The sequence below is a fragment of the Staurois parvus genome, unplaced genomic scaffold (genome assembly GCF_062004578.1).
Source record: "Staurois parvus isolate SC_StPar_1 unplaced genomic scaffold, SC_StPar_1.0 ptg001614l, whole genome shotgun sequence".
NCBI lineage: Eukaryota > Metazoa > Chordata > Amphibia > Anura > Ranidae > Staurois > Staurois parvus.
In genome coordinates, this window is record NW_028319410.1 from 476641 (window position 1) to 493743 (window position 17103).

General features: G+C 45.8%; 1 protein-coding gene across 1 annotated transcript in view; it reads left to right on the top strand.

Annotated features, from left to right (window-relative positions):
* The window catches only part of LOC149435087 (ninjurin-2-like), a 118638-nt gene that overhangs the window by 68479 nt on the left and 33056 nt on the right, over positions 1-17103 (top strand). Inside the window, exon 3 of the mRNA XM_089663019.1 lies at positions 7258-7358. Coding sequence (XP_089519145.1) covers positions 7258-7358 — 101 coding nt within the window. The remainder of the gene's footprint in view (positions 1-7257; positions 7359-17103) is intronic.

The window sequence follows — 17103 nt, forward strand, 5'->3', positions numbered from 1 at the left end:
ATCAGTGTAGCCTCATCAGTGCCTCCTCATCAGTACTCATCAGTGCAGCCTATCAGTGCCCATTAGTGATGCATATCAGTGTCCATCAGTGCAGCCTCATCAGTGCCCATCAGTGAAGAAAAATAATTACCTGTTTTTAAAATTTTCGAACAGAAACTAAGAAAAAAAAATTTTTTTTTTACATTTTTATTTTTTTCCATTTGTTTAGCAAAAAATAAAAACCCCAGTGGTGATTAACACCAAAAGAAAGCTCTATATGTCTAAAAAAATGATAAAAATGTCATATGGGTACAGTGTTGCATGACCGCACAATTGTCATTCAAAGTGCGACAGCGCTGAAAGCTGAAAATTGGCCTGGACAGGAAGGGGGTAAAAGTGCCCGGTAGGCAAGTGGTTAAATCCCACCTACATTAGAGTTCCCAAACATCAAAGTCTCCATCTCCATCAAAATCACCCTTACATCAGAGTACCCCTTACATGAGAGTCCAATTCAGAGTCCCTCTTTACATCAGAGTTCCCAAAAATGCCCCCCCCCTTACATGAGAGTCACTATCAGTGTCCCCGTGCATCAAAGTCTCCATCAAAGTCACTTTACAATGGAGTCCTCCTTACATGAGAGTCCCTATCAGTGTCCCTCTTTACATTGGAGTCTCCATCAAGTCCTCCTTACATCAGGCTTCCCTCTTATATCAGAGTCCCCATCAAAGCCCACCTTACACTGGAGTCCATCTTACACAAGGGTCACTATCCGTGTCCCCATACATCAAAGTCTCCATCAAAAACACTTTACAATGGAGTCCCTCTTAAGTCAGAGTCCCTCTTACATGAGAGTCCCTATCAGTGTCCCAATTTATATCAGAGTCCCCATCAACGTTCACCTTACATCAGAGTGCCCCCTTACACCTGAGTCTCCCCTTACATCAGAGTTCCCCCACGTCAAAATCCTTCATGCATTGAGGTCTCCCTTACATCAGGGTCTCACTTATAGTGTCCTTATCAGTGTCTCTCTCTACATTATGATCCTTATCAGAGTCCCCCATACATGAGAAGTTTAGATAAAAACTAGCCTATTGGCTAGTGAGGCTGCCTATGAAACTATGTGGCCTGGAGATGGAATGAGGTGGGCAAGAGCACAACCATGCAATGCCTGATTAGAATTTGGAGAACAGAGCGCACCCTTGTTTTGGGATTCCTGGTTACTCTTAACCCCTTGCCACTGTCTCCCAGCAACCTATTGTAGTGTCCTTCCAGATAGCCAGGGGGAGCAAGAGTTTACATTTTAGTTAGGAGGGCTGAGTAGCAGCCTGGGTGTGATAGCTTGTTGGGTCAAATTTCAGTCAAAGCTGAGAGGCTCTGCAGGCTAGTTCCATGATACCCCCCCCTGCTCTAGAATCTTGGAGAAGATTCTAGAAGCAGTGGGCGGGGGTGAGAAGGAGCTGACCTGCACACTTGGAGGACCTTGGCCAATCCCCAAGTAGGAGGCTTGGAATGGGGCCAAAGCAGCCTTCAAAAGTGGTGGAGAATTCAGGTGGAAGATGAAGTGAGAGGCTGGAGAGCAGAAGCCTGGGAGGGGGTCCAGAGGGGAAGCGGCTCACCTACAGGCAGAGGAGCTGGAAAGGAGGAAAGCTTGGGACTTAATCAACCCCCCTCCCAGAGTGAAGACCATCTGTGCAGCCAGGAAGGAGCAGCCCAGCAGAAGGCCTGAGAGCAGCGACCTACCCATCCGCACACAGATAGCGGACTAGTGAGTAGCCCTGCACCCCCTGGGCCAGAAAGGGGAAGGAGCACTCTGGTGGGAAAATAGATTAGCTTGCTTCCCAGGACTGCCTTCTATTTAAAGTGATAGGCACTGGATCCCCTGCCCAGAGATTCACTCAGTACAGCTGGATGAGGAGAGGATTCATCGGGGGTCTGGGGGGGTATACCAGGAGATGCTGGCTAGCTCTCCAGAAGAGAATTATTGCTGTTAAAGAGACTTGTACATAGTTCCAGGGAGATTGTCCTTAGTTGCCGTTCTCTTTGGGCATCCCATACATTCCTTACCCCTATCCAAGTTCTAGAAGTTGTGGCCTAATATTTCAGGTAGAGGGCAAATAACTAGTCATCAGTATTGCCTGCTGAACCCTGCAGTTGATCTTTGCCCAGCACTGACCGACTGCTTTTCTGCCTTATGAAGACAGCCATCTTGGTAGAGGCAAAGTTATGCTTCCTCAGAGCCAAGGCTCCAGCAAGGAGAACAGTGAGCGGCACAGTAGTGACATCACCAAATCTGATGAGACCAGCAGTCAGAGGCAGGAATCCCTAAGATCTCAGGCCTGCCCCAGCCTGTACAGTAAAATGAGAAACAGCACAGAAGTCACTCTGCTCTCTCCTCCCATCAGCATGCTCCTTGTCAGCACATAAACTGCTTAGTCCTTTGTTCTGCTTCTTACTCTCACTCTCCAGCCCTCCTGTACAGGCAGGGGCTGATACCAGGTCAATTTCAGGTACATATGTTGTTTGCCTTTAAAAAAATGATTTTAATGATGTACACAATATTGGCAAACGTATTAGGATGCCGGCCTTTACACGCACATGACCTTTAATGACCTCCCAGTCTTAGTCCATAGGGTTCAATATTGAGTTGGCCCCACCCTTTGCAGCTATAACAGCTTCAACTCTTCTGGGAAGGCCGTCCACAAGGTTTAGGAGGGTGTCTATGGGAAGGTTGGACCATTCTTCCAGAAGCACATTTGTCAGGTCAGGCACTGATGTCGGGGGAGGAGGCCTGGCTCACAGTCTCTGCTCTAATTCATCCCAAAGGTGTTCTATGGGGTTGAGGTCAGGACTCTGTGCAGGCCAGTCAAGTTCCTTCACCTCAAACTGGCTCCTCCATGTCTTTATGGACCTTGCTTTGTGCACTGGTGGGCAGTCATGTTGGAACAGGAAGGGGCCATCCCCAAACTCTTCCCACAAAGTTGGGAGCATGAAGTTCTCCAAAATGTCTTGGTATGCTGACACCTTAAGAGTTCCCTTCATAAGCCCAACCCCTGAAAAACAACCCCACACTATAATCCCCCCTCCATCAAACTTCACACTTGGCACAATGCAGTCAGGCAAGTATCCTTCTCCTGGCAACCACCAAACCCAGACACATCAATTGGATTGCCAGACAGAGAAGCATGATTCCTCACTCCAGAGAACACGTCTCCACTGCTCTAGAGTCCAGTGGCAGCGTGCTTTACACCACGACATCCGATACTTTGCATTGCACTTGGTGATGTAAGGCTTGGATGCAGCTGCTCGGCCATGGAAACCCATTCCATGAAGCTCTCTACGCACTGTTGTTGTGCTCATCTGAAGGCCACACCAAGTTTGGAGGTCTTTAGCTATTGACTCTGCAGAAACTTGACGACCTCTGCACACTGCGCTTCAGCATGCACTGACCCCGCCCTGTCATGTGATGTGGCCTACCACTTGGTGGCTGAGTTGCTGTTGCTCCCAGCTGCTTCCACTTTGTTATAATCCCACTAACAGTTGAGCGTGGAATATTTAGTAGCCAGGAAATGTCACGGATGGACTTATTGCACAGCTGGCCAGCTATCACGGGACCACGCTTGGAGTCACTGAGCTCCTGAGAGCGACCCATTCTTTCACCAATGTTTGTAGAAGCAGTCTGCATGCCTAGGGGCTTGATTGTATACACCTGTGGCCATGGAAGGGATTGGAACACCTGAATCACATGATATGAAGGGGATTGGAACACCTGAATCACATGATTGGGAGGTGATTGGAACACCTGAATCACATGATTGGGAGGGGATTGCAACACCTGAATCACATGATTGGGAGGGGATTGGAACACCTGAATCACATGATTGGGAGGGGATTGGAACACCTGAATCACATGATTGGGAGGTGATTGGAACACCTGAATCACATGATTGGGAGGTGATTGGAACACCTGAATCACATGATTGGGAGGTGATTGGAACACCTGAATCACATGATATGGAGGGGATTGGAACACCTGAATCACATGATTGGGAGGGGATTGGAACACCTGAATCACATGATTGGGAGGGGATTGGAACACCTGAATCACATGATTGGGAGGTGATTGGAACACCTGAATCACATGATTGGGAGGGGATTGGAACACCTGAATCACATGATTGGGAGGGGATTGGAACACCTGAATCACATGATTGGGAGGTGATTGGAACACCTGAATCACATGATTGGAAGGTGATTGGAACACCTGAATCACATGATTGGGAGGTGATTGGAACACCTTTATCACACACATGATTGGGAGGGCGGGCCCAATACCTTTGTCAGTATAGTGTATTTAGGATTACAGAGCTGCATTTATTTGTGTCTTTTATATCTGCTCCGGGTTCAGCTTTAACTGTCAAAATACAAGCAAATAATCAACGGTTGGTAAGCGGTTGGCGCTGATCTATTCAGCGTGATGTCAGCGTTCCATAAATAAACTCGTGTTTTGTTCACAGAAAAGGTATTGTGTGACTTAATTATTCTCTTACAAGGTTGCTGAGACTGAGGTGTCCCTTCATAAAACCGAATAATTAAGGATGATTGACATGTGCCAGTCACGTAACACAATAGGTTCGGTGATAGCGCCGAGCTCGGAAACAATGCAGCGATATAAAAGGAGGAGCGCACAAAAATTTTCCACCACAAATAAACCGCAGGAGAATCTTTAACTCTGTCTGCATCTCGTTTTCGGTTTCACAGTCGGGAAGTCTAATGGTCCACATCGGAATTCGGTGTAGTACAACTTCAAAGTGTGGCGGCAACATCAAGATTTTGGTGTATGTTTCGGGAACACGCTAGTCTGCTCATGGATTGACAAAGACTGCATCAACTATGAAAAAAAAATATACATCACAGATCAATAGTTTTCTGCAGAATAATTAGGGCTGAAAATGTATTAGGTGCACAAGGTTCTGAGCATTGCATTCTGGGGTTTATTATTTTCTTTCTAATTACAGCTTTATATAGAGACATGGTGCAGTTTCCATTGAGATAATTATTATGATTGGGTTTGGGGTTATATTGGGTCAGGTTGAGTTTAAAGAGGAATTCCAGGTATGGGTGGTTTATACATAGTTACATTTGTCCAGCCTGGACCTATGTACTGTATGTACCCAGGGCTTTTTTTTTCTCAAAGGTACTTCCAGGGGCGTACTGACCATTCTGGTGCTCAGGCACTGCCCGAGGGCCCAGGGTCATTAGGGGGCCCCATGAGATGCCCCTGGTACCTTTCATAGGCTTTTTTTGGTGTGGTTTGAGTGTGGGCGAGGACACAGGGGCCTCATGATCCCCTATTGCCAGGGGGCCCCATGAGTTGTCAGTCCGTCCCTGGGTACTTCTGAGTCACCCCTTTTCTCCTCCCCCTACCCACCTCCGAGCACCGTCCCTTGGTTCAACTCCTTACGCACCTCCCAGTTTTGCCCCATTCAGAGAATACAGAACCAAGTATCATTTTATGGCGCTAAGTACTTTGAATGATAACAAGAAAATTAGTAGCATAGATCTTCAGCCAGGAACATTATACATGCCCCAGCAACAATAGATCACACCCAGCAATAATAGACCTCCCTTCTCTCACACAAATAGATTGAAATCAACAAAAAAGACCCCACCCGCAACAATAGATCTCAAAGCAGTCAGCAACAATAAACCCAAATAAACAGTAGATCTCTCCCAGCAATAATGGATCACCCCCAAAAATAATAGACCCCCTGCAGCAATAGATCTAACAAAGCAACAATAGACCTCTGCCAATAAGAAAAGATCTCTCAGCAGCCAGCATCAATGGACCCTCCAGAAGCAAACAAGAATAGATCTGTCAGCAACAATAAACCAAAATAAACAGTAGATCCCCCCAGTAATAATAGATCACTCCCAACAATAAAGAGCCCCTGAAACAATAGATCTAACAAAGCAAAAAGAGACCTCTGCCAACAACAAACGATTTCCCAGCAGCCAGCATCAATGGACCCTCCAGAAGCAAACAAGAATAGATCTCCCAGCAGTCAGCAACAATAAACCAAAATAAACAGTAGATCTCTCCCAGTAATAATAGATCACTCCCAACAATAATTGACCCCCTGCAACAATAGATCTAACAAAGCAATAATAGACCTCTGCCAACAACAAAAGATCTCCCAGCAGCCAGCATCAATAGACCCTCCAGCAGCCAACAACAATAAACCCCATGAAACAGTAGATCACTCCTAGCAACAACAGATCACCCCTAGCAATAATAGAACCCCCTGCAACAATAGATACAACCCAGCAAATATAGACCCCTGCCAACAGCAACAGATTTCCCAGAAACCAACATCAATTGACTCTCCAGCAACCAGCAACAATAAACCCCAATAACCAGTAGATCCCTCCCAGCAACAATAGATCACCCCCAGCAAAAATAGACACACACACCCACAACAACCCCATGAAACAGTAGACCACTCCCAGCAACAATAGATCATCCCAGCAAAAACACCCCCCCCACAACAATGGACCCCAGCTAGCAACAATAGATCTCCCAGCAACCAGCATCAACATACCCTCCAGCAGCCTGCAACAATAAACCCCAATAACCAGTAGATCTCTCCCAGCAACAATAGATCACCCCCAGCAAAAATAGACACATGCACCTGCAACAACCCCATGAAACACTAGATCACTCCCAGCAACAATAGATCACCCCCAGCAATAATAGAACCCCAAGCAACAATAGATCTCCTAGCAGCCAGCATTAATAGAACCTCCAAGAGTAAGCAAAAATAAACCCAAATAAACAGTAGATCCCTCCCAGCAACAATAGATCCCCCCAGTGACAATAGATTCCCGAGACGCTAGCACCAATAGACCCTCCAGCACACCCCAGAACCCCTTTACACTGCACACATTCAGTGCTGGAGGTGCGGGAACTGCATTCCCCAGAGTTTCCGCTGAAAGAAGCCCTGAATATACCATGCCTGGCTGATGCCCCTGGAAGCTGGAAAGGGATTTCACACAAAGGAATAACACAACAGTAAACAGTATTCCCATACAAGTACATGGTATAGCAGGCACATATCTGGAAATATTGAGATGTATGAAATGTTTGGGTTACATATTCTTTAATACCACTAATGAAAAAAATGTGTCAGGAAACATCAGTTTATGAACTTGTAAACTGTAATTTTTTAAGTCAAGTTTCCATTTCCGGTTTGAGCTATTATATTGTTTGGGTCTTCACAGTGTATCTCCGTCATCCTTCAGCTGATTGTAGCCGCTCTCCTAATCTACAAAGGATCGAAGAACATCGAATGTGACGATCCGGAAAGAAGGCTCAGTGACAGGTACTTAGGTCCAAGGTTGTCGCTGCATTTAAACTCGATGTCTGGTACACGATCGTGTGAATTTTTACATTTCAACCACTAACGGGAAGATTTTTTTGATGGGCGAAAATTGGTTTAGTGGAGAAAATTCACATATTTATTCCACATTAATTACCACTTTTTTACCGTGAAGACGTCAGCAGACAGGAACAATGATCGTTAATTACCACTTACACCAAGACTTGTGGGGTTGATAAAATTAAAAAAAAGTATCACTGAGATAAATAATTTTTCAGTTGCAAATGAATTTCGCCTAAAAATTGAAAGGAAGGTGAGGAGAAGCTAACTGTGTGATCTGTTTTCCACAACATTTATGTGTTTTGTCATTGTGATATCTACACGTCGTTTCTCAGCTACTACTGTGAAAAGTACTTTGAGTGCGCATTAGAGGAAGGAACGTGTTTTATAGATTCTGAGCCTAGGCAGGGGCGTATTTACCACAAGGCAAACAAAGCACTTGCCTAGGGCGGAATTTTTCAGGGGGGCAGCACCTGCCCCCAGAAGAAGGGATGGAAGAAGGGACATGCGCGCCATGGGAACCAGGTGGGATCCAAGAGAAGTGGGCTGCTTGATGGTGTATGTAGAGCCTGATTCTCATTCCTAGGGATGTCCGGAGCTGAAAAGATGAGTGTCTTTCTCTCTATGGCTGGGGGGGGAGGGTTAGTGAAAGGCTGTCCCAGATGGGGGTCAGGGGTGTTGTTGGTCATTGTCATTGTCAGGCTCTCTCTACAGGAGGGGGAAGGGGGGTGTTGGTTCATGTCCATGGGGGCAGACGATCTTTGTGTTGCCTAGGGCAGCACAAAACCTAAATACACCACTGAGCATAGGTGGTGTTTTACTCTTTCGGCATATAGTGTATGGTTTAGCAACTGGTTATGAATTAGGGAGATAAACTTCTAGAGCAGTGTTCCTCACCCAGGGTGCCTCCAAAGGTTGCAAAGGGTTCCTTGAGCAGTAGTCGCTTCACAGCTACTACTATGAAAAGCACTTAGAGTACATGTGGACTCAATAGAGGATGACGTGAGCATTTCAGACTCTGAGCTGAGGCTGAATAATACTCTTTTAAGTTAGATAGTTCTGAAACTGGTTATAAATTAAGGAAATAAACTTTTAGAGCAGCTTTTCTCAATTAGAGTTCCTCGAGGTTGCTAGGAGTCCCTTGACCCGTAGTAGTTTCACAGCTATAACTATGAAAAGCACTTTACGTGCATGTGAACTCCAAACTTACATTGGTGATCAGTGGGAATGTCCCTTACATTGGTGGCCAATGAGAAGAATGCACCTTATATTGGTGGCCAGTAAGAAGAATGCTCCTTACATTGGTGGCCAGTGAGAAGAATGCACCTTACATTGGTGGCCAGTGAGAAGAATACTCCTTACATTGGTAGTCAGTGAGAAGAATGTTCCTTACATTGGTGGCCAGTGAGAAGAATGCTCCTTACATTGGTGATCAGTGAGAAGAATGCTCCTTACATTGGTGATCAGTGGGAAGAATGCTCCTCACATTGGTGATCAGTGGGAAGAATGCTCCTTACATTGGTGGCCAGTGAGAAGAATACTCCTTACATTGGTAGTCAGTGAGAAGAATACTCCTTACATTGGTAGTCAGTGAGAAGAATGCTCCTTACATTGGTGATCAGTGAGAAGAATGCTCCTTACATTGGTGATCAGTGGGAAGAATGCTCCTCACATTGGTGATCAGTGGGAAGAATGCTCCTTACCAGGGGCGGACTGACCATTTGGAAACTCGGGCACTGCCCGAGGGCCTGGGGTCAGAAGGGGGCCCCATGAGATGCCCCTGGTACCTTTTTCATAGGCTTTTTTGAGTTTTGGCAAAGACACAGGGGCCCCATGATCCCCTATTGCCCGGGGGCCCCATGAGTTGTCAGTCCGCCCCTGCTCCTTACATTGGTGGCCAGTGGGAAGAATGCTTCTTACATTGGTGGCCAGTGAGAAGAATGGTCTTTACATTGGTGGTCAGTGGGAATGTCCCTTACATTGGTATCCAGTGAGAAGAATTCTCCTTACATTGGTGATCAGTGGGAAGAATGCTCTTTTCAAATAGGGTTCATTGGGAAGAATGCTCTTTACATTGGTGGCCATTGGGAATGTCCCTTACATTGGTGGTCAGTGGGAAGAATGTCCTTTATGTTAGTGGTCACTGAGAAGAATGCATCTTACATTGGTGGTCAGTGAGGCGAATGCTCCTTACATTGATGGTCAGTGGGAATGTCCCTTTCATTGGTGACCAGTGAGAAGAATGCTCCTTACCTTGGGGGTTAAGTGGGAAGAATGCTCCTTACATTGGGGGTCAGTGAGAAGAATGCTTCTTACATTGGTGGCCAGTGAGAAGAATGGTCTTTACATTGGTGGTCACTGGGAATGTCCCTTACATTGGTGGTCAGTAGGAAGAATGTCCCTTACATTGGTGGTCAGTGGGAAGGATGCATCTTACTTACATTATTGGTCAGTGTGATGCATGCTCCCCTTACAACAGTGGTCAAAATGCTACCCTTATCACAGTTTAAAAGATCATTAGTTTCATGCCACTGCCTCTGCCATTGTTCTTGGCTTCAGAACTTTGCCAGAACCATCGGATGGTCACACCTCTAGGAACCTCTAGCAACCTTTGGAGGAACCCTAGGGTGCCAAAGAACCTTGGTTGAGGATGGCTACTCTAGATAGGCCACATTTTTCATTCCTTTATCTATTCCTGTATCTACACCTTACTGATCATGCTAATCTACTGTGAATTGTAGATATAATAATCTTTAGCAGGGGTTTCCTGATAGCTGAATTATATTTTAGGTGATCCTCAGAGGTAAAATGGTTGAGTTAGGCTGTTCTAGAGCTATTATTATCACATCTAAAATCCAAGTACAAAAAAACACATGCAAAGTCAAAATGTAGTTGTCAAGATTTGCGGGAATTGTGAGTACTGATGAATGTTATATCCCTTATGCTACTTTTCAAAACATTTGTGGTAACCACCATGCTCTTTGTTATGAGGCCACAGGCCACATTCAGCATCCTCATGGTGGTCAAAAAAGTCTAAAGACCACTTCTTTAAAATCATGGGAGATTAAAAATGCTAAACTGACAGCAGGGCCAGGGCACTGATAACACGAGTTGTCCTATCTGCTTCATTTGGCCCTCCAGCATCTCCCAACAATCCTAAGAGAATTAGTCTAATTTAATTAGATTAGTAAAAGATGCCCACCAATCAGTGGAAGTCTATGGAAGCGAGCTCTTTATATATCCAGAGACTCAAGGGGAAAATGCTTGTTATACTCAACACCAGAATGGGATTCCTACGCACAAATTACTGGTAATTATTGGATAAATCATGACACTTACATATGTTTATGTGTCTTGTCGATCTCACTGGTTTTTTTATACTTAAAAATTTCCTTGTATATAAATAGAAAGCTGTCTTTCTATATTTAGGTCCTTTTACTGTATACCAATTCATTTCCATTGTTGCATTAGAGTTTTCACTCAGGTGGAACCTGATATACCAAGTTATATACATGTATATGTGTAGATATAAAGCAGTCACATCTTCGCTAATATCAACTTTGGGTAACTAGAAGAGTCCAAAGACCACTTCCCAAAACTCATGGTAAACTAAAAATGCCTAATTATTACCTTGAAGGTTCTATTTAAACACTTTTATGATGTCATCCTTAGGGTCATGTCACATGCAGGGGCGGACTGACCATTCAGACAATCGGGCACTGCCTGAGGGCCCGGGGTCAGTAGGGGGCCCTATGAGATGCCCCTAGTACCTTTCACAGGCTCTTTTGGGTGTGGTTTGAGTGTGGGCAAGGACACAGGGGCCCCATGAGTTGTCAGTCCACCCCTGGTCACATGGGTGATATTGAAGCTGGCGCCATCTCGCCACCACCAAGTTCACTAACTGACCGTTTGAGGGTCTTTATGGTATTGCTTCTTTGCAAGCCAGGCCAGCAAGATGTCACTTCTTCATTGCCGCCTTGTTAGCCAGGTGGATTTAGCAGCTTTCAGGGCGATAGAGGGAATAGAAGGTTCTCGTTGTGACTCTGCTATGTGTGGCTAGTGGTTAAGTCGCCTGTGTGACATAAACCTTAGGATGAATTCTACAAAGAAATTGGCAATTTACTTTCAGAATGGAAAGGCTCCAGTGAAAAGACTGTTCACAGGTCAGCAGAGGTCTTTTTGGGCATTAAAAAGTAGTCAGGTCCATCCTGGGATCAAGACAGACGGAGGGAGAATGTAGGCAGGGGCTGAGGCAAGTGAGAGCGTGGTCAGGTCTAGGCGAGGGTTGAGGCAGATGGCAGGTGGAAGAGTAGTCAGGTCCAGGCAGGGGTTGAGACAGGCAGAAGGTGAGAGTGTAGTCAGGTCAAGGCAAGTGGCAGGTCAGAGAATAATCAGGTACAGTCATGGGACAGAGCAGGGAGCAGGCAAGAGCATAGTCAGGTCCAGGCAGGGGATGAGACAAGCGGTAGGTGAGAAAGTGGTTAGGTCCAGGCAGGTGGCAGGTGGAAGAGTAGTCAGGTTCAAGCAGGGGTTGAGGCAGGTGGCAATTGAGAAAGTAGTCAGGTCAAGGCAAGTGGCAGGTCAGAGAATAATCAGATACAGGCATGGGTCAAGGCAGGAAGCAGGTGAAATAGTAATAAGGTGCAGGTAGGGGTCGAAACAGGAATCAGGTGAGAGAGTAGATAAGTCAAATCAGGCAGCAGTTCATAGAGTAGTCAGGTTGAGCAAGGAGTCGAGACAGCCACCACTACCTTCTAATATGTGGATTTGTTATGATCTTTTTGGGTAATTTTCCAAGGTGTAGGGCTTGGAGGTATGTTTACCAGTTTGGTTGTTGTTCTGGAAGTTGAGGAAGGTAACAGGCAAGAGAGTAATGCTTCCATCAGCTCAGAGTAGATTTCCAACCTTCTCTTCTTCAAAAACTGCCAAGGTACCCACTTTGCACACACTTTCCGATACCCTAATCCTCCGCCATCTTCTATATAGTCCTTTTCCTCCGGTCCAGTTGTGCAGCAAGCTCACAGATTGTCACTCGTCTGTCCACACAAATCAGTTTGTCCATTTGCTGACAATTCATGTCAGTAGTCACAGTAGATGGTCGACCACTGCATGGTTTTTCATTGCTCTTGTCAATGGCATCATCTCCATAAATATTCTGCAGCCTTCTGTGGATGTTGGACAGCCTGCACCCCTCCTTCATCAAGAACGCAATGAAAACTCATTGCTTCTGCTTTGAATCCATTATAGTTTTTGGGGGCCAATGAATGGATGACACAGAAGAGGTGAAAGTGGCTGTATAGAAGTGGGTACAGCAGCACACACCTGAATTTTTGAGAGTTGGGTTCAATGATGGCGTAAATACATCACTTGTGATGGAGACCATGTTGAGTAGTACCATTACATAGAGGAAGATTTACTCTACCAACATGTGAAATTTGAGCAACCTATGTAAGTTAATGTAGCACACCTCCTAAAGAGCATCTGGCAAACTTAGTCCTAGTCCCCCACCACAGCATTTTCTTCACTCTTCCACTGGCTCAAAGGAACAGTCTAGGGGTGTCTTTTCAGGTTTTATTGGAACATACAGTAGAATGTGGATAGAGATGAGGAGATCATGGGATACCCAAAACTGAAGAACTGGGCAACTTGAGGGCTCCTTTACTATCTTGCTGAACTGCACTCAAAAGAATGTCCCACAGAATCTCTATGCTGATGGTGACTATGACTTCTTCCAGGGACAAATAGCTATACACCAGTGTTTCTCAACCTTTTTTCAGTCAAGGCACCCTTTAAAATTATGGACAGTCTTGAGGCACCCCATTCTAAAGTGGGGTACATCAAGACTGTCCATAATTTTAATAGGGCACCCCATTCTAAAGCCTATTCACAAGCTTAAGTCCTGGAGTCAAGTCGGTGATTGTGTATAGCAGCCTTTCTCAACCAGGGTGCCCAGACACCCTGGGGTCCCTGGTTGAGAAAGGCTGCTATACACAATCACTGACCTTCTAGCACTTTCAATCTTTTCCCAGTTAGGGAGACATAGACTCACACCACCATAGGACAGCTGGACTCTTTCCCACCAACTTCCTCCTGGATCTCTCCAGTGAGCTTCTCCAGACCCGACCCGTATAGCTGAGACCTCATTGTCTTCCTAATGGCTCCTTCTAGTATTCTGCCCCAGGGGCAGAGCCCCCTGCACAAGGGTCTCCACCAGCAGGACTGGACCCAGGAACTGTGCACTCAGGCTTCAGACTATTTATGGGCTTCCCAACCACCTACTGGGCACACCTCCCCTGGAGTCCCATAAATATTCAGGCTGTTTACTCTGTTCTTCCTCCCATTATAAGTCTAGAATCCTCTAGAATACAGTGGGAAGTAATCAGAGCAGCAGCCTGTGAGATACTGAGCAGCTCTAACCAATGTACCCCTGCTCCAATGATTACAGGGGCGCCAACCAGGGGCAGAGTGACAACTCATGGGGCCCCCAGAGAATAGTGGATCATGGGGCCCCTGTGTCCTCATCCACACTCAAAACCACACTCAAAAAAGCCAAAGAAAGGTACTAGGGGGCCCCCCTTCTGACCCTGGGCCCTCGGGCAGTGCCTGAGTGCCCGAATGGTCAGTCCGCCCCTGGCGCCAACTAAATTTACCTACCAGCCTACACTAAAAGAGTACCAGGCCAATAAAAAATGGCCATTTTTGCATTACGTTCGGGACAGTGTCGTAGATCCACCAATGGGGCGCTGCAGAGTTTCCTTTTTCCTCCGTGAGCTGAGAAGTTCAGAATCAGCTGGTTGTGCGATCTCCGGTGGCCTCCGCTAGGTGGCTTGTCACGTCTCGCCGCGGCAGGGGGTTAATAAGAGCGCAGACTGACAGCCCCGCGCCTCTCTCCTCACTCCCCTGTGGTTTTAGCAACAAGCGAATGAAATTAGACAATGCAATTATATCACTTTTTATCCACGTACGTCTTGGTAAGCGAAATTATTTTTCCCTCCACGTTGCCATATGTTTCCAGCGAGATCATCTTGATAATTATAAGATTTTTTTTTTTTTTTTCGAGCTGCTGTTCAAGAGAAATCTTTCATCTGCTCTCAATCAGCATTCAAGTTGTTATTGTAAAGTTTGCGTGAAAGCAATTTTCGACTTGCTTGCTGTGCCGTTATTTATACGATCATCGATCATACGGGGAGTCGCGGAATGCCGCCTCCGGCCACTAGACGTATATTAGACAGTGCAATGAATTTCCTTGCTGAACGCTGCAAGAAAATCAATGGCAGGATAAGCCACCTGTTGAGTGTATTGTTAGATAAAGTCTATTGAGAAAAATCTTTAGTTTAGTCAGAATCAGAACTTTTATTGGTAACATATTTTAATTCTGCAATCTTTCTTATGAAAAAAAAAAAGTTCTGATTCTGTTCGGCATCCCCATGTGGGGGTTACCTAAGGTCTGCATCAGAGGCGGACTGACAACTCATGGGGCCCCCGGGCAATAGAGGATCGTGGGGCCCCTGTGTCCTTGCCCAAACTCAAAAAGCCTATGAAAAAGGTACCAGGGGCATCTCATGGGGCCCTCTACTGACCCCGGGTCCTCGGGCAGTGCCCGAGTTTTCAAACAGTTGGTCTTCCCCTGGTCTCCATATAAGTACAGCCTACCTAGGAATGCCCACCCCTCCGGACTGACACCTACCCATCAAAGCATAACATTTGCATAACTCCTCCAACTTATTGCTGCAGGGCTGAGGGCTCTTGACAAGAGTACTGAGGCAGGGCGCAGTGATGTTTTCAGGAAGCAATGTGCAGCACCCTGCTGGCTCCTCCTCCCAGCCATGATCTGCCTGCATTGCATAGAGAAGTGCAGAAACCCAGTGGTGATGTCATTGGGTCTAAAATAGAGCATGTAGTGAATACAGGTTTTATTTAATAAATTCATTAGCATGTTGATGAGGGAGGCAAGATATAAGCAAATTAAATGTTAACTTTAAATATTGGGTTTTTCTATGTGGTATGGTATGAGTGTACATTTACCCACCATGGTCATATGCAGTCTCAGGCCCCTTTAACCACCTGGGTTCCTATATATGCCCAAGGGATATAGCTTTCTTTGCAGTTCAGAGAGGCCATACATGATGAGGGAGAGGTAGCAACTGATCTGCAGCCAGGTGAGTGGCCCTCCATTCAGTACCGGGACAGGTCCATCCAGCGTCCAGGGCAAGGATGAAGAATCGCACCCCTCCCCCACTACTAATGTATGCTGTAGAATGGGTGTACCATCCTACATTCGTTCTTTGCCTCTCCTTGCTCTGCTGTGCCCAGGGCAGCTGACCCTCCTGACCACCCCTTGTCCCAGCCCTGCCTCCATTGTCAAAATTGGCGTGCAGGCAGCCAGCCAGCCAGCCAGAGCCCAATAGCATGCAGCTTCCCTGGAAAGCCCAACTACTGTAGGGATCCCTTCCCTGACTGCTACTGTAGTTCTAGTGGGTGGTCCTTTATCCATGGACCTGGGATCCCTCCAGCCATTTACCTGTGCTACCAGAGCTATCCTGGACCTAACTGAGAGGGGTGCTCTCCTTGAGGATGGGCGGAAGGAGTTGTTTGCCTTCTCTACTGTTTTACTAAAGTGATTCTCAGCTAGATTCTCTGTTGTTATAGAGTCTTACAGAAACTTTTCTATGCAGCCACGTCACCCTGGTCACAGAAACACTGCTGTGAAGAGTTCATTTTTATGCAGATTTCATGCATTTGTGCAGCTTTCATTTGTATGTGCAGCTTTTATGTGTATATGCAGCGTTCAAGTGTTGTGCAGCTTTCCTGCATCTGTGCAGCTTTCATTTATCTGTGCAGCTTTCATTTATCTGTGCAGCTTTCATTTATCTGTGCAGCTTTCATATGTGTGTGCAGCTTGTATGTTTCTCTGCAGCTTTCATTTGTCTGTGCAGCTTTCATGTGTCTGTGCAGCTTTCATGTGTCTGTGCAGCTTTCATTTGTCTGTGCAGCTGTCATGTGCTTGTGCAGCTTTCATATGTATGTGCAACTTGTATGTTTCTCTGTGGCTTTCTTGTGTCTGTGCAGCTTTCATTTGTCTGTGCAGCTTTCACTTATCTGTGCAGCTTGTATGTTTCTCTATGCTTTCATGTGTTTTGTGCAGCTTTCATGTGTTTGTGCAGCTTTCATGTGTCTGTGCAGCTTTCATGTGCTTGTGCAACATTCATGTGTTTGTGCAGCTTTCATATGTATGTGCAGCTTGTAGGTTTCTCTACAGCTTTCATGTGTCTGTGCAGCTTTCATGTGCTTGTGCAGCATTCCTGTGTTTGTGGAGCTTTCATATGTCTGTGCAGCTTTCATGTGTCTGTGCAGTTTTTATCTTTCTGTGCAGCTTTCATGTCCTTGTGCAGCTTTCATGTGCTTGTGCAGCCTTCATTATTCTGCACTGCATGCTCTTAGCGATCCTTAACCTGTTTTGCATTATTGCTTATAACTTTGCACCTGATTAGTAAACTGCAAGCTATACCTACCTTCTGTCTGTCTCATCATTCTGCTGATCAGCCGTCCAATTAAATTCAAATTTGCTAGCAAATCCAGAGGCACGTTGCAAGTTGGCACTATAGTATGGCAGGGGGTGTGAATGTAGCGAAACACATAAAATCGTTCACATATATAATATGTATTTATTTGCTCTAGCTAAGAGCTA